The 12,277-nt window shown below is 42.2% G+C and overlaps 1 protein-coding gene across 3 annotated transcripts in view; it reads right to left on the reverse strand.

Moving 5' to 3' along the window:
* The window catches only part of chchd6b (coiled-coil-helix-coiled-coil-helix domain containing 6b), a 53,207-nt gene that overhangs the window by 11,468 nt on the left and 29,462 nt on the right, over positions 1 to 12,277 (reverse strand). For all 3 annotated transcript variants that reach the window (XM_007253306.4, XM_007253305.4, XM_007253307.4), the window contains 2 exons: positions 11,574 to 11,644; positions 3,409 to 3,544 (listed from right to left, as the gene is read on the reverse strand). In XM_007253306.4, coding sequence (XP_007253368.3) covers positions 3,409 to 3,544; positions 11,574 to 11,644 — 207 coding nt within the window. The remainder of the gene's footprint in view (positions 1 to 3,408; positions 3,545 to 11,573; positions 11,645 to 12,277) is intronic.

A 12,277-nucleotide genomic window follows, 5' to 3' on the forward strand; every position in this document is an offset into this window, starting at 1 on the left:
GGATGCATGAAACAATACCTGTCAGACTCACTAAAAATATGAGGAAGATAGTCGGATACCCAGAGACACGCCTGAAATATAGGCCCCGGATGCCAAGGAAAATGTCACTGATAGATTACATTTTAATGTTTATGCCCTTGCTTTTCTTTTTTTAGCCTTGCTTCTCTTTAATGACATCTCTCTTCCCTTTTCAGGAGCTTTAAGCAATCAATCTCCAGCAGTGCTAATACCCAAAGGTGACTGGTCTCGTTTGGCACCCCATTGACACCAGGGCTTTAGTCTCTCATGAGTACTGGGATGAGCTGCACTTGGAAACCTGGTTGCTCTTTAGCAACAGGGTATGTTAATCTAGTCCACATGTGTGTCAGGCTCCATGCCCTGGAGGGCCAAAGCACGGCAGACTTCAGCGTTATTAAACACACCTGATGCAACACTTTACCTAATAGGCAAGTCCTTCATGAGCTGTTCATTAGAATCTTCCAATGAAGACAGATTAAATCACTTCTCTTTAGAACGGGAGTGAGATACTGTGCTTCTCCACTGCACTGCACAGTATTAATGTTTAGTGTGCAACAGTGCGCTGTCTGGAGCCCTTTCTAGGTCAAGCTGCTGGAATATTTACTGTGCTCTCTTTTGCACCATCTCCCTCCATGACTGCTCTTCCATTTCACACCAGCTAACCTCATAAAGTCCTACACTCCTTTCATCTCTGTTTTACTCTAGACTTTATAATTATCTAGTGCATACAATAGTACTAGGCTGGTACTTTCTGCTGCAATGAGCTCTATTATTCATAGCATCATTTATAGAACACTTTGCTTTATAGTGATATTCTGGTCTTTGCTGGCTATTAGCTGACTATTTAGATTTGAACCCTGATATTCAGTTTTTTTTCTTAGTACAAGAGTCTTAATTCTGTTCTTATTTTAGTATTGAGCCCAATCTAATTCCAATATCTAAACCCCTGTTTTATTTTACCTTTATCTTTATCATATGAGTCTTTTTCTTTTAACAATAAACCATAATAATCTAATACAAAATGACATGATTAGCTTTGAATGCTTACATTCTTACCTCTTTAGCGCTAGACTCTTTTGTTCAGTCTCTTTTTAGCTGTAGAACCTAATGTTTAGACAGATTCTGATACTCCGGTCTCTCTTTAGCTCTAGACTCTGATACGCCAGTCTCTCTTTAGTACTGAACTCTGATACTCCGGTCTCTCTTTAGTACTGAACTCTGATACTCCGGTCTCTCTTTAGTACTGAACTCTGATACTCCGGTCTCTCTTTAGTACTGAACTCTGATACTCCGGTCTCTCTTTAGTACTGAACTCTGATACTCCGGTCTCTCTTTAGTACTGAACTCTAATACTCCTGTCTCTCTTTAGCTCTAGACTCTAATATTCCAGTCTCTCTTTAGCATTAGTCTATTATACTCAGGTCTCTCTTTAGAATTAGACTCAGATATTCCTGTCTCTTTTTAGCGCTAGACTCTGATACTCCAGTCTCTCTTTAGCTCTAGACTCTGATACTCCAGTCTCTCTTTAGCTCTAGACTCTGATACTCCGGTCTCTCTTTAGCTCTAGACTCTAATACTCCAGTCTCTCTTTAGCATTAGTCTATTATACTCAGGTCTCTCTTTAGCATTAGACTCAGATATTCCTGTCTCTCTTTAGCGCTAGACTCTGATACTCCGGTCTCTCTTTAGCGCTAGACTCTGATACTCCAGTCTCTCTTTAGCTCTAGACTCTGATACTCCGGTCTCTCTTTAGCAATGGACTCTAATACTCCAGTCTCTCTTTAGCATTAGTCTATTATACTCAGGTCTCTCTTTAGCATTAGACTCAGATATTCCTGTCTCTCTTTAGCGCTAGACTCTGATACTCCAGTCTCTCTTTAGCTCTAGACTCTGATACTCCGGTCTCTCTTTAGTACTGAACTCTAATACTCCGGTCTCTCTTTAGCTCTAGACTCTAATACTCCAGTCTCTCTTTAGCATTAGTCTATTATACTCAGGTCTCTCTTTAGCATTAGACTCAGATATTCCTGTCTCTCTTTAGCATTAGACTCAGATATTCCTGTCTCTCTTTAGCGCTAGACTCTGATACTCCGGTCTCTCTTTAGCACTACAGACTCTGATACTCCGGTCTCTCTTTAGCATTAGACTATTATACTCAGGTCTCTCTTTAGCACTAGACTATGATTTTCCAGTCTCTTTCAGCACCAGACTCTCCTCTCACCACCAGACCTTGATGTTTCAGTCTCTCTTCAGCACTAAACTATGATGCTTCAGTCTCTCCTCAGCACTAGACTCAGATGTTCTAGTCTCTCTTTAGCACTAGACTATGTTTCAGTGCTGAAGCTTTATTGCTGGCAGCCTGCCTGCTCTAGTTGGCACTGTGCCACACCACACGCCAGCCTTAGAGCTTGAGGGCTCGACCATTCACCCGCACAGTCTTTGAGACACGTGTGCAATAAGCTCATACACAGACAGACAAGTGTGTGCACATACACACGCGCATGCACACACACACACACACACACACACACACACACACACATTGTCTTTAATGAAAGCTGTTCTCTCTCCCATTGCAAAATGCATGAGTGAGCCTGTATTAAAAGGAGCCTTGTGTTGTACACAGAGATAAAAGGCTTTAGGTGTCAAACACACACACACACACACACACACACAGATAATACAGGCCACTGCATTTCAATATCCCCAGTGAAAATTATCAAAACACATTTCATGAGGCGCAAACATCCTCTCACACATTAGCTCAGGAAAAAATACACATTTCAGGTTTTTTGCTTTAACATGGGAAAGCGCCATTCAAAGGGAGCTTACAAACATCAGTGATTCAAATATAAATACATTACCAGTCAAACGTTTTGGAACACCTCCATTTTTTTCAGTATTCCATTGATAGTGTTGTCCCAACACTTCTTTTTTTCATTATTTTCGCAACTGTTTATTAGACGGTTGTTTATTTGCTGCTGGCAAATAGGATTTATTTGTCAAATCAGATCTGTTGAGATTGATGCTGTCCACACTGCCATTTGCAAATGATCAGATCGGATTTGGATGTTCAGACAACACAACTGAATCTGTATTGGTTGCTGTGGTAACAGGGTCGATGTCAGTAATTAACAGATACTCTGGGCTTGACAAGGTCATTGTTTGTTGTATTAAGATGTTTCTGTACAAATACGATTGTATTCGCATTTCAAACCAGCTCCAAATGTGGTTTCTGGCTGTATAGACTAAAAAAAAATAATCTGGATACAATCTAGATTGGCCAAACCAGATTTGGGCTGGCAGTCTAAACCCTGTAAACCAACCTGCAGTTCTAAAAACCTGGTTTTCTATGGCACCCAAGAAAGACAGACATACAGACATACAGACCTTCTTGGCAGAGTTGATGCAGTTCATGTACTCCTTTGCCAGTGAAGAACAGTGTAGGGTCTGGTGTCTGTTCTCCTTATAGCAGTTCAGAACCTGAGACTGCAGTTCAGGACAGATGGGAAGTGTATTCCTGGCCCTGAGACAAAAGACAGAAAATCAATGTAAAGCTGCAAAACAATGAACTACAAATATGGCGATAGATAAGGTAATAAAGAACCTAGTGCAAGAGTCGTGTGGAGTTTTGATGGTGTCTGACACCGTTCATTTATTGGCCTGACACCGCACCATACTGATAGCCATCATTTCTCTGTCTGTATCAGCTGCTCCCATCTTTTTAGATTTATTACATAAACGTCCAGGCAATATATCAAATGAAACAGTATTGGGAGATTAGCTGCTGTTATTTCCTTGCTGTTATTTCCAACAAACTTTTCTTTAATGTGAAGCTCTATAACTGTGTACATTAATCTTAAACAACTGATGAATCATCCTACCATTACTAAATAGTGGTCACATCCTAATATCTGACCAAAATGATACACTGATCCATGAACATCTTCAATCAGCTTTACTTGAAAGTTGTCGGTCTAGGAAGCAAATCTCCAAAATGGTAATACATATAAGAAGGTAAAATGTTCTTAACCTTCGGTAGAATTGATCCAAAGAAATTATGAAAAATAATGACATTAAATAATGTTTTAAATGAAGATTTTTTAATTACAATAGTTGTGATTATGAACAAATACAAATACATTTCTATACAATTTACCCAGACCCAGAAGTTTATTTCACAATAAAGTAATTACCAATAATTGGTAATTACCATATGTGTAGTAATGAAAGTAATTTAGGCATTTCAAATATTCAGTTAGCTAATTTAATTCTGTCCCTTTAAAAAATAACCTGACACCTTTTTTCAGTAACCTAACCTTGACATCACAACCTTCATGCTGTTTAATATACAAAGCACTCCTGCCTGTTCAGCAATTAATCATAATAATTTACTTAATATTTGTAATATTTGTAGACCAAATTGTGCGCCCTGTTGTGCAGCTTGCCATGACTGTGTGTATTGTGACGTGCGGAGACGGGGCAACCATGGGTCCGCCCCATGCCATGACTCGTAGCCACGGTCTGTCCCAGCTGGCCTGCATTGGACTGATTGAGCAGCTAGCTGGGACAGTCATGAAAACCCTGCCTCAGCCTTCATTCGATAGACGTCGATGGTGAGAGGCAGGCTGAGACGAAGTGGACACAAAAACACTAAAGTTAAGAGACTAGAATTCCACTGGGCTGTCAGTATGTTTATTTGAGTTTGTTTGAGTGTTAGTAGAGGCCTCTTTTAAATAAATGAACGTTTTTAAGTCAATTTGCTCCTCTCTGTGCTTCCGGGTCACAGTACGCATGTATGACAGGACATAAAATATATATCTGAGGAGAAGTCTTACAAATATGATTAATGGTTAAAAAAAAAGAAGGCACAGTATTTGAAAATAATTCAAATATGAAAATAATTTTAATGGTGGGCAATGGCCGACTCTGTAGAGATGGAACAAGCTGGACTGAGCCAGTTTAGTAAATGGTAAGTGCTTTAATATAAAAAGAGGAAGAGACAAATACTAGACAAAAAAAGATCCTCCTGTTATGACCAGTCTAGACAGCTTTTGACTCTATAAAATGTTGTCAAATAATTGTGAGGAAGCTATTTCTAGCTAGAAATCAGTCAGCAAACGTCTTTCTTCAATAATTTCCACCTGAAAGTACATTACACAGCTAATTGCTAATTTACCATCACAGCCTAAATGACGTTTTAATCTATTGAACAATCATTAGATTGTAACAACCCAATCTACTCTCTACCTGACTCTCTTGGTGTGCGTTAGCTATCAGAACAGCAATCAGATTCCTCATTAAATGACAACTAAGCGGCAAGCTGCTCACAAATACCAATACACACACAGTATATTCTGTCTGAATAGTTCATTAGTACATATTATGGTAATTACCAATAACTGTTTATTGTTAAATATTTTACTATATTTTCTATTCTGAATTAATAAAGTCTGTACCTCCCTCACTCAAAAATAAACCTAGTTTTTGTTAGAATCAAATACGGACATTGGCTCCACTGCAGGGCAGCTCATACCTTTATTCCTTAATCACAGCTCATGAGTGTCATACGTAGCCTTTATAAAGGTCCGTGACATCATCACTGCACTATGTCGCTGACATTTTATCACATTTACTTTAAGCAAACACGCCTCTACTTCTCACAGGAGCCAGTCCAGAAACTACAGGGAGAGCAGATAACAGCTGGGCCAGAATCAGAAAACGCACCAGTTTCTACTTTATGCTATGGTTTCTCATTTGTTCAAAGACAGCAAATCCAAACAGTAACTTAGTCATATATAAATGCTTAATGTTGGAGTTTTCACATTTTTTTTTTAGTTATAATAACATAATTGTTATTATCAGAGGTAGATGATGTTTTTGTATTCTAAATAATGTTTTATTTGAGGCTGTTCAAATTTCTATATTTTGAATGAGGTTATATTTAAGGCAGTTTAGGTTTTTGTTTTTTAGATTAAAATGTAATTGAGGCAGTTTAAGTTTCAGTATTTAGATGATGTTTTATGGGAGGCAGTTCAGGTTTCTGTATTTCATATAATGATTTTTGAGGCAGTTTAGGTTTCTGTATTTTATACAAGAGTTTATTTGAGGCAGTTCAGAATTGCGTATTTCATATAATGATTTATTTAAGACAGTTGAGGTTTCTGTAATTTGTATAACAGTTTATTTGAGGACATTCAGATTTCTAATTTGTACAAGAGTTTCTGTATTTAATTTAATTTTGTATGTAAGGGTTTATTTGAGGCAGTTTAGTTTCTGTATTTAAAATAAGGGTTTTACTTGTGACAGTTTAAGTATATGTATTTTAAATAAGGGTTTAATTCGAGGCAGTTTAAGTCTCTGTGTTTTATATTTTATATTTATATTTTGTATATTTGTTTTTTGTGTTTCTCTATTTTGTATTTGGCCACATTTAATTGTTTGTAGTTTATGTGGTATTTTGATTGAGACAGTTTTGGGTTGGTCTGGGACAGTTCAAGGTTCTGCCATATGAATAAAAAATTCTTTGAGGCAGTTCATGGACCGTTTTGTACGATTACTATTGTGCAGCCCAGAAGTCTTAGTCATTCATATTTCTTTTTTTTTAATTGAAAGTGGTATTTGTAGTAGTAGTATTCCTGAGTGGGGACTGGATTTTACCAAACACAATGATCATGCTGATAAGTATACAGTAGTTGTATCATTCTCTGGCAACCAACTGGGTTTTGACTGAGGTTTCTCTAAATAATCCACTGACTCAATGCAAAATTGCAATAATAATCAGATTCATTCGCTCGGAAATGAGCCCACACCACAAAGCACCCTGAAAAGTATTCTTTTTACTTTAAACAAAAGGTGCATTTATCTAAAACAAAACAACCATATAAAAATGCAGCTTTGCAGAATTAGGATTTTAACCATATTAAAGTCAAAGTCAAAGTGGTTTTTATTGTCATTTCAGCTATATACAGAGTACACAGTGAAACGAAACAACGCTCCTCCAAGGACCATGGTGCACATAAACACAGTGTAGACAGAACAATAGTGCAACAGTACAAAAGTGCAGACAGACAATACAACACAATACAGACAAACAATAATAAATAACAAGACAGTGTGCAAATTTTGCAGTGTGCAAAAAAGACCAGGTGAGGTAGTAATTACTCTATTACACAGTGTGCAATAGAGACCAGTGAGGTAGTAGGGTTTTTAGTGCTTTCCATTTTCTGGGGTAAGTGGGGTAAGAGTATGTGTGCATGTACAGAAAAAACATCAGTTCAGTCTCTGCAGTTAAGGAGTCTGATGGCTTGGGGGTAGAAGCTGTTGCAGAATCTGGTCGTGCTGGACTGGATGCTGCGGTACCTTCTTCCGGAAGGCAGGAGGGAGAACAGTTCGTGTGAGGGATGAGTGGGGTCATTCACAATGCTGGTTGCTTTGCGGATGCTGCGGGTGGTGTAAATGTCCGTGATGGAGGGGAGAGAGACGCCGATGATCCTCTCAGCTGTCCTCACAAAATACGCTGGAGGGTCTTGCGGTCAGAGACGGTGCAGGTCCCAAACCAGGCAGTGATGCAGCTGCTTAGGATGCTCTCAATGGTCCCTCTATAGAAGAGTGTGAGGATGGGTGGAGGGAGACGGGCCTTTCTCAGCTTCCGGAGGAAGTAGAGACGCTGCTGGGCTTTCTTGGCTGTAGAGCTGGTGTTCAGGGTCCAGGTGAGGTTATCTGCTAAGTGGACACCAAGGAACTTGGTGCTCTTAACAATCTCCACAGAGGACCCGTCGATGTTGAGTGGAGAGTGGGTGTGTTGTGCTCTCCTGAAGTCAACAACCATTTCCTTTGTCTTGTCCACAATCAGGTGAAGGTTGTTGACTGTACACCAGTCTGCCAGCCGCTGCACCTCCTCTCTGTATGCTGACTCGTCGCCTTTGGTGATGAGACCCAGCACGGTTGTATCATCGGCGAACTTGATAAAGCTGTTAGAACTGTGTTTTGCAGCACAGTCATGAGTCAGCAGGGTGAACAGCAGAGGACTCAGGACACTGCCCTGGGGGGCCCCCGTGTTCAGTGTGATGGTGCTGGAGGTGCTGCCCCCGAACCGGACTGACTGGGGTCTCCCCGTCAGAAAGTCCAGGATCCAGTTGCAGAGGGGGGTGTTGAGGCCGAGCGAGCTTAGCTTCCTGGTGAGGTTCTGTGGGATGATGGTGTTGAATGCTGAACTGAAGTTTATAAACAGCATTCTGACGTAAGTGTCCTTCTTCTCCAGGTGGGTGAGGGAGAGATGAAGGGTGGGTGATGGCATCGTCTGTGGAGCGATTGGGACGATACGCAAACTGCAGGGGGTCCAGTGAAGAGGGCAGTTGTGTCTTGATGTTCCTCATGACTAGCCTCTCGAAGCACTTCATGATGATGGGTGTAAGTGCAACGGGACGGTAGTCATTGAGGCAGGACACTGTGGACTTCTTCGGCACGGGGACGATGGTGGTGGACTTGAGGCACGTTGGGACAGTGGCGCTGCACAGGGAGATGTTGAAGATGTCCGTGAGAACATCTGTCAGCTGGTCTGCACACTCCCTGAGCACTCTGCCGGGGATGTTGTCTGGTCCTGCAGCTTTTCGTGGGTTGACTCTGCGCAGAGTGTTCCTCACATCCACTGCAGTCAGGCACAACACCTGCTCGTCCGGCTTGGGCATGGTCTTTCTCGCCATCGTGTTGTTTTGTGCCTCAAACCGTGCATAAAAGTTGTTTAGGGCATCAGGGAGGGAGGCATCACGTTCACAGGACGGTGGCATTGTCCTGTAGTTGGTGATTGCCTGGATGCCCTGCCACATGCGGCGCGCGTCACCCGTGTCCTTGAAGTGGCGGTGGATTCTCTGGGCGTGTGCGCGCTTTGCCACTCTGATAGCTCTTGACAGGTCGGCTCTCGCTTTCCTCAGGGCCACCTTGTCACCCACTCTGAAGGCGGAGTCGCGGGTCCTCAGCAGCGCACGTACCTCAGCAGTCATCCAAGGCTTCTGGTTTGGGCGTGTGGTGATGGTCTTGGAGACAGTGACATCATCAATACACTTGCTGATGTAGCCAGTGACTGATGCTGCATACTCCTCCAAATCAACAGAATCGCCTTCAGTAGCAGCCTCTCTAAACATGTCCCATGCAGTGCACTCAAAACAGTCCTGAAGGGCAGAGATTGAGCCTGCCGGCCAGGTTTTCACCTGCTTCTGAACTGGTCTGGAGCGTCTGATGAGTGGTGTGTATGTTGGTGTCAGCCAAACACACATGTGATCCGAGAAAGCGAGGTGGGGGCGGGGCTCTGCCCGGTACGCGCTGGTGATGTTTGTGTAAACAAGATCCAATGCGCTCACTCCTCTCGTTGCAAAGTTCACATGTTGGTGGAATTTAGGGAGCACTGACTTGAGATTTGCGTGGTTGAAATCTCCGGCGATAATAAACAGTCCGTCTGGGTGTTTGTTTTGCAGATCGCTGATAGTCCGATAGATTTCACACAGAGCCTCTTTAGCATTAGCACCAATGCTAGCGCTGGGTGGGATGTAGACAGCAGCTATTAGCACGGCGGAGAACTCCCGTACTAAAAGGTCTGCACTTGACTATCAGGAACTCCACCAGCGGAGAGCAGTGTTTGGCGACAGTCACAGCGTTGTTACACCATTCCGTGTTGATGTAAACACACACGCCTCCACCGCGGGTCTTCCCGGATAGAGCCGCGCTTCTATCAGCTCTGAACGCGGTTAGCCCGGCTAGCTGAATGGCGCTGTCCGGAATGTTGTCGTTAAGCCACGATTCCACAAAAACCAAAACACAGCAGTCTCTGAACTCACGCTGGGTAGTTCGCTGTAGTCGGATGTAGTCCAGTTTATTGTCAAGGGAACAGACGTTTGCAAGAAAGAGCGATGGTATAGCCGGCCGGCTAGGACTAGCCTTTAGCCTCGCGCAGATCCCGGCTCTCTTTCCGCGCTTCCGCTTACGCTCGCACCGCTTGCGATGGCACTTCTGCTGAGCTCCGGCGTCAGGAAACACCGCGGGCTGGGTCTCTTAGCAGGCTAAGCTCAAGTAGCGTCTGCAGAACCTCGTCCGGTAGCGTGTTTTCTGGCTGATTTCTCCACTGTAGCAGGGTCTGGCGGTGGTAGAACATGTGCACGGGTGTTCCGATGCACATATTTGCAGGAAATAAACGGAAAAAAAAGACAAATAGTAACACAAAAGCACCATTTAACGGACCCGGAGCGGCCGCTGCGTGTTAACGCGCCGCCATCTTGGGTACTTTTAGCCATATTGTAGAAAATTACCTGCCCTTTCTGGAAATTGCTAATACTTTGTTACTACTGTGTTACAACTTTTCAGTTGGACTTTTTACTACTACAACCTCTTGTAAATGTTTGAGCTATTTCATTGCTATATAATTGCTCTGTAATGATATATATACTGATTCAATGTGTGTGTGTGTGTGTGTGTGTGTGGACACTGGGTGTGTTAATGTTTTAAACTGACTACTTTCTTATCTTTGAACTAAACTGGAATTTATCAAACCTGAAAACGTGTATAAAAACCTCCCATAGAGCTAGATTTCATAAACCTCATAAATGTCACACTTGTCCTCCATCGTGTGAAGATGCTGGATCAAGAGTCTGAGCTGATATTACAAACTTGCTGAAGCCAGCTGTGTCCTGGCACAAGATAAGCGGCGTTATACTCTGATGAAGGGTTTCATCTATTCACTCAATATTCCCCCTCAGTGGTGGGACAGTAGATGGAGATAAGTGAGTGAGAGAGGCAGGGTGTGAAAAAGTAAATGAAACACAGAAGAAGAATGCTGGCGAGAGGGACCAGAGACAGAGAGAGCGAACGAAACGTAGTGAGAAGACTGACAACTATTAAGAGTGAAAAATACTTTCATACTGCTGCGTGAGTTTGCTGTTTGTACGTGTGTGTGTGTGTGTGTGTGCACAAAATGGACACCCCTGCCTGCTATAATGAACGTGTTTGTGCGAAGAGACAACAGAGTATGTGCAGCCTAATTGGCTTCAGTTATCCATCTCTCTCCTGACCAGAAACCCATTGTGCTTCAAAACACAACTACACACACACACACACACACACACACACGTGCATCAGAACTGTTACTGATGCCGCTCTATTCACAGTTAGCTTGGTGACTCATTCTTTAAAACAGTGAAACAGATATAGAGAATGTGCAAGGAATGGCATGGCAACCAGCGCCTGTTTACTAAGCTGAATTTAGCCGGTGTTCAGTTCCACTGATCAACGCCTCAAACTTTATTCAGTCAGATAGTCTGACAGACTTTAATAATATGTAAGCGGTGAGGGAGCGTGTGAGAGGGAAATAGGGGTGAAATAAAGTAGAAGGGGAGACAGATCCTCGGAGGAAAGCCACTCAGAACCTCCCTGACCGTCTGGCTCAACCAGCCGTCTATGTCACTGTTAATTAAAATTCTCATCAGCGGCATTCTCTGTATTTCTCGCTCCCAGTGGCGCCTCCGGACGCTGGACTGGGAGTGGAAGGGTTGTTACTCTGCACTTACTTGATGCTGCCCTCAGCCTTAGTTGCTGCCTCGTTGTACATCTCTGATGTCTGCTGGTAGTAGTCCATGTTCTATTAAAAGAGAGGGAGGGAGAGAGAGAGAGAGGAGGGAGAGAGAGAATGAGGCAGAAATGGAGAGAGATAGGGCAGATAACAAGAGAGATAGAGGGAGAGTGGAAGAGAGATGGAGACAAAGTGAAAAAGATATAGAAAAGGGAGGGAATGAGAAAGAGAGAGGTTTTAGGCATCTTGTGTATTGTAATATTCTTTCATTTAATATCACATACTACCATGTGAAATTTCATCATGCAAGGTACCATCATGCAAAATCTTGTACCTCCATTTTGGACATAATGTAAATCTGCCAGCTGTTCTTTATATTGTCTACAACATTCCTAATGAACGGGATTCATATATATATATATATAAATGAAAGTTTATCATATTGAATAATCATGTTTTTTATCTATAAGGAAACGTTTTTTCAAGAACACTTTAAAAATGGCTCCATGCAGGGCCATTCATCAAACAGCCAATTTTAATAGTATATTAAACCATATAGCTTATAGTATAGCTTAGGTCTGATCCTGACAAACTTTGTTTGTTGAAAGGATAAATTAAGAAGCTATATACTAAATGACTGTAGTAAATCATTAATGCCGGTTCCTTCTCCTTGCGGTTCTAGAGAAATAAAGGAAAAAAATG

Source organism: Astyanax mexicanus, chromosome 5 (assembly GCF_023375975.1).
Source record: "Astyanax mexicanus isolate ESR-SI-001 chromosome 5, AstMex3_surface, whole genome shotgun sequence".
Taxonomy (NCBI): domain Eukaryota; kingdom Metazoa; phylum Chordata; class Actinopteri; order Characiformes; family Acestrorhamphidae; genus Astyanax; species Astyanax mexicanus.